This window comes from Malania oleifera, chromosome 10 (genome assembly GCF_029873635.1).
Source record: "Malania oleifera isolate guangnan ecotype guangnan chromosome 10, ASM2987363v1, whole genome shotgun sequence".
NCBI classification, from domain to species: domain Eukaryota; kingdom Viridiplantae; phylum Streptophyta; class Magnoliopsida; order Santalales; family Ximeniaceae; genus Malania; species Malania oleifera.
The window spans coordinates 7151231-7155459 of NC_080426.1; the positions used below are offsets into that span (position 1 = coordinate 7151231).

Sequence of the window (4229 nt, forward strand, 5' to 3'; positions counted from 1 at the left end):
TACCACAAAGAAACACTTTATTTATATATACAAAACATTATTAAAATGTACACATCCCACCCCCAAAGGCCCATACTAATTTAAACCCATCATTAACAGATGATATGACCCTTCAGCATTTTAGCCCCCCATCACTCTTGAAAACTTGCTGAGACTGGCTTTTACACTTGCAGCAGATGATACAAAGAGAAAAGAGGAATAAGGCAAAAAAAAAACAAACAAACAAACAAACTCATCTCACAATCAAACACAACAAATTACTACATCCTACACATGTTCTCTCCTTGCACAAACAACGGTAGATATACCTTCCTCACATTACGATCTCTGGCTTCAAAATGCTGGATTTGATCTCTTTATGGGGCAGAACCACACCACCATTGCTGTAAATTTCATCACCAACATGAACATCTTCTCCAAGAATAGTCATGTTCTCTACACGGGCCCACTGCCCAACAGTGGAGTGCCAACCGATGATACTGCTGGAAACGCATGCGTGTTTCTTGATGCGAACTCCACGCATCACTGTGCAACGCGAGAGCCTAACTCCCGACTCAACCACACATCCTTGCCCAATTGCAACATCAGGCCCAATCAGACAACCCTCCCCAATTTTGGCGCTCTCATCCACAAGGACATTTCCCACAATATGGTGACCGATGGCTAACTTAGATGGTGTTTTCTTTCTCAGAGAATCTAGGTAGAGTCTCAGGCCCGTGATGTAATCCCTTGGCTGCCCAACGTCCATCCAAAATCCCGGGAGGACCATAGCAAAGAGCTTCCTCTCTGCTGCAATTTTTGGGAAGACTTCTTTCTCAATTGAAGTTGGCCTCAACTCAATTCGATCAAGAACCGATGGGTTCAGCAGGTATATCCCTGCGTTGATTTTGTTACCGACAAATAATTTTGGTTTCTCTACAAATTTCTCAACTTTCCCAGTTGAGTCATCCATAACCACCACACCATATTTTGAAGGTTCATCCACCTGTAAACAAAATAGCAGGAATCTTTTTACTTCAAGTCCAAGTCTTAGGATGCATCCAGGCAAGAAAGAAGTAGTACTATTTACCTTGGTTACCATTATGGAGGCCTCTCCTCCATGAGCTTTGTGGAAATCAATCATTTGTTTGAGTGGGTACTCACTGATAACATCACTGTTGAGGACAAAAAATGGCTCCCCAGAGTCATCCATAAGTTTGTCCCTTGCAAGAGCCAAAGGGCCAGCAGTCCCGAGTGGCTCAGTTTCTTGAGAGCAAGTAATCTTGATCCCAAGCTTGGCCTCAAATTCCTTCAAAAAGTTAAGCATCACCTGTAGAAACAAGTAGTAGACCCTTGAGGAATCCCCTAAAATTAATCTACAATTATAAACACTCAGAGCATTAGGAATTCATTCTTCAACCTCAGGTTGGTAATTGATGGCCAACACCACTTCATTCACGCCAATAGCTTTAAGAGCTTCTATCTGAAAATTCAGACATTATCAAACTATTCTTAGCACAGAAAGAGAGAGATGGAAATAAAGAGCACAAACTATTTGAGTACTGGAACAAGGACTAATAATATAGATAAGGATCATGACACCTCCATCCCCCCTCCTTTCATGACATATTCTAAAGTTCTCCCTCCCTAGGCAGATAATTGTTTTCGAGAGGGATTTGGGTTTCAATCTGACACAGGGTTAAGACTATATCAATCACCCACTAAATTAAGTGGAAAGTAAAAATTTCAAGAACACGGGGCTTCCACATATCTTGGATGAAATACTACCAAGCAATAATAGACGAAGTGTTTACATTTTTATCAGCATCTCACTTTCTAAAGGTACAAAGTTCACAAAAATAAATTGCTAGTTATGGATCTCAGGCTCTACTGATTAAGGAATAAATAAATATGTCAAATTTTAGATCTCAAACAAGGAAATAAATACAATTTTCCTAAAGCAGCATTTTTAAAGAATATCCATCCAAAAGGATCCCTGTTTACAAGGTCATATTAAAACACTATTAGTATAAATTCAACTTGAAGGGGCAAGCAGACCTGATGCAGGATCATTGGTTTGTTGGCAAAATCAACAAGTGGTTTAGGGACACTGAGTGTCAACGGCCTCAACCGTGTTCCAAACCCTCCGACCAGAATAAGGGCCTTCATTGTGATATGCCTCTGCCTTTCCTGCTAGTTATAAAATCAAGATATAAGCAGAATTTTCCAAGAAGTAAAAGTGCAACATAGGATATGGGAGCAGATTCATCTCCAGCTGTTCTGTATTTTTATATGCGGAGAGAAGAAAGACAGAATCCTATGGATCTGTGTTGACATTTGAAAAACTACAATCATAATAAAAGCGCCCACAGTCATCTAACTTGGACCTCAACTGAGGCATTTACTGGAGCTTGACACGAACACACCAGACGACGCAAGGTGTGGGGAAGAACACCAGTACATGACAGAATTGAGAAATAAAAAGCCATGGGAGTTTTAAACTCAGCAAGAAGGAAATCGCCAAAAGATTCCAACACATCATAAATTTAATTATAATGCCAAATAACAACAAAAAATCCGTCCAAGTGCAACAGCTGGTATAAGGAAACAAATCCAGCTGTGTTACAGGCTGGAATTTTTAAAGCAAACAACAAGCATGCTCAACTTTGTGACCCATTACTCCATATGAGACACCAAAATTCAAACTAGCTCGTCTCACTCTTTTTTTAGGTGGGATGGAAATTAAGTAGGATTTTGTTTTACCAATGCTATAATGCATGGCATCAGAAGTGTAAGCACTGGAAGCCTGAACCAGGAGAACAAAGCTTAGTTTGGCTCACAGAGGTTAGTTTGGTTCAAAGAATTTCAGGAACAGAACGGCCATAAAAAAAAGGATTGGTAGGTTACAAAAGAGATGTTCTCATTGTAAAGTAAATTTCATCATGAGAATATCCATTCCCATTCTATTCCATGTTTGAAAAAATAACATAGGGTTTTTGCACAATTGAATTGTTTCTAAATTATCATATCTCAATAAAATTTTTATTACACTGCCAGATCATTCAGTTATATTCCAAATAATAAACGTTCCATGAACCAAACTTAACTTGAAAGGTAGAAAGCTTCACTATTGATAATTGTTCACTTATCCTAAAAGGCAGAAATTAGAAGCCAGACCTCTAGCATTTAGGCACGGGAAAGCCAATTGTGTCTTGCAGTCCTATGTGTTGTCTCCATGTCAGAATTCAAAGAGTTAGAAAGACAGGAGGGCGGCCTGGCGGGGGTGGCTAGTCTTTCAGCCAAAAAAATATGATCGTTTTTCCCACAGGAAATTTTCTCCAAGTAAAAAGAGAAAAGAAATAAGACCGTTGTCTTACAACTATTGAACAAAAGCCTCATCCTCGGAAAAAGGGGATCAACACATGAATCTTATTTCACTGCTGAAGTCAACGTATAAGAATCTCTTTAACCATTCTACACATTAACAACATGTAGTTCGAAACAGAAACAACCAATTTCAACCAATTGCAGATAGCAAAACAACAAAAGCAACTCTGAAGTCAAAAACTTTAATACGTTCAAACGTTTTATACTGAATTTACGTTTTATGGAGGCCACAAGAAGAAAAAACTGAAGTGTAAGAAAAAATGAAAGTGATACAACTGACACCATCATCAAGCAAAACAATAAGAAGAAAACAGCTATAAAGATATCAGATCTAACAAAATACACACAATAAATCCGATAACTTACCACGCAGATAAGCATTAAGGTCGAAATTCATCCAAAAGTCCTAAAAACTCGCCAAAACATGAATTAAAACAAACAGGGAACAAAAAGTCAACAATTTAACATAAAAGCCAAACGACGGTCTCGGAATTTCTGAACCCTAACCACATTGTGAAGATCCACACAGAAAACTCACGAACGCATGAAAGAAAACAACGCGAGGCTCAAAATCTCCGATCAAACCATAGATCTAACAGAATGTAAACGCGGAACATGCAAGGCGAAGAACAGAGCAAGAATTACCTCGAATAGAACCAGATTAGAGCTCGCAATCGAGCTTTTGTCAATCGACTTGGATCGTCGGCGACAGAATCCAACGCCCTAACTGATCGCCAGGGCGCGAAAGGCAAGGGGAGGAAAGGAGAGGCAAGGTGTAAGGAGATCGTTGGTAGAGCGAACGTCGGGTGATATATCCGCGGGCGGGCGTTTATATAGGCTTTAAAGATAACTAAACCGGGATT

The 4229-nt window shown here is 39.4% G+C and overlaps 1 protein-coding gene across 2 annotated transcripts; it reads right to left on the bottom strand.

Moving 5' to 3' along the window:
• On the bottom strand, window positions 1–4229 carry LOC131165830 (mannose-1-phosphate guanylyltransferase 1). Of its 2 annotated transcripts, XM_058123931.1 has the most exons (5): window positions 4012–4229; window positions 2038–2169; window positions 1400–1462; window positions 1070–1309; window positions 1–985 (listed from the first exon to the last, which is right to left on the bottom strand). In XM_058123931.1, the coding sequence occupies exons 2-5, from the start codon at window positions 2146–2148 to the stop codon at window positions 314–316; spliced, it is 1086 nt and encodes a 361-aa protein (XP_057979914.1). In that variant the 5' UTR covers window positions 2149–2169; window positions 4012–4229; the 3' UTR covers window positions 1–313. The 2 variants fall into 2 exon arrangements, with proteins under 2 accessions (XP_057979914.1, XP_057979913.1); XM_058123930.1 differs by having other exon boundaries at window positions 1–1309; window positions 4012–4200.

Coding starts and splice junctions, on each gene's coding strand:
- LOC131165830 (XM_058123930.1), bottom strand. CDS start 2,148: ATGAAGGCCCTTATTCTGGTCGGAGGGTTTGGAACACGGTTGAGGCCG. Junction 1,463..2,037: donor AACCAATGATCCTGCATCAG/GTCTGCTTGCCC, acceptor CTGAATTTTCAG/ATAGAAGCTCTTAAAGCTAT. Junction 1,310..1,399: donor CCATCAATTACCAACCTGAG/GTTGAAGAATGA, acceptor TTGTTTCTACAG/GTGATGCTTAACTTTTTGAA.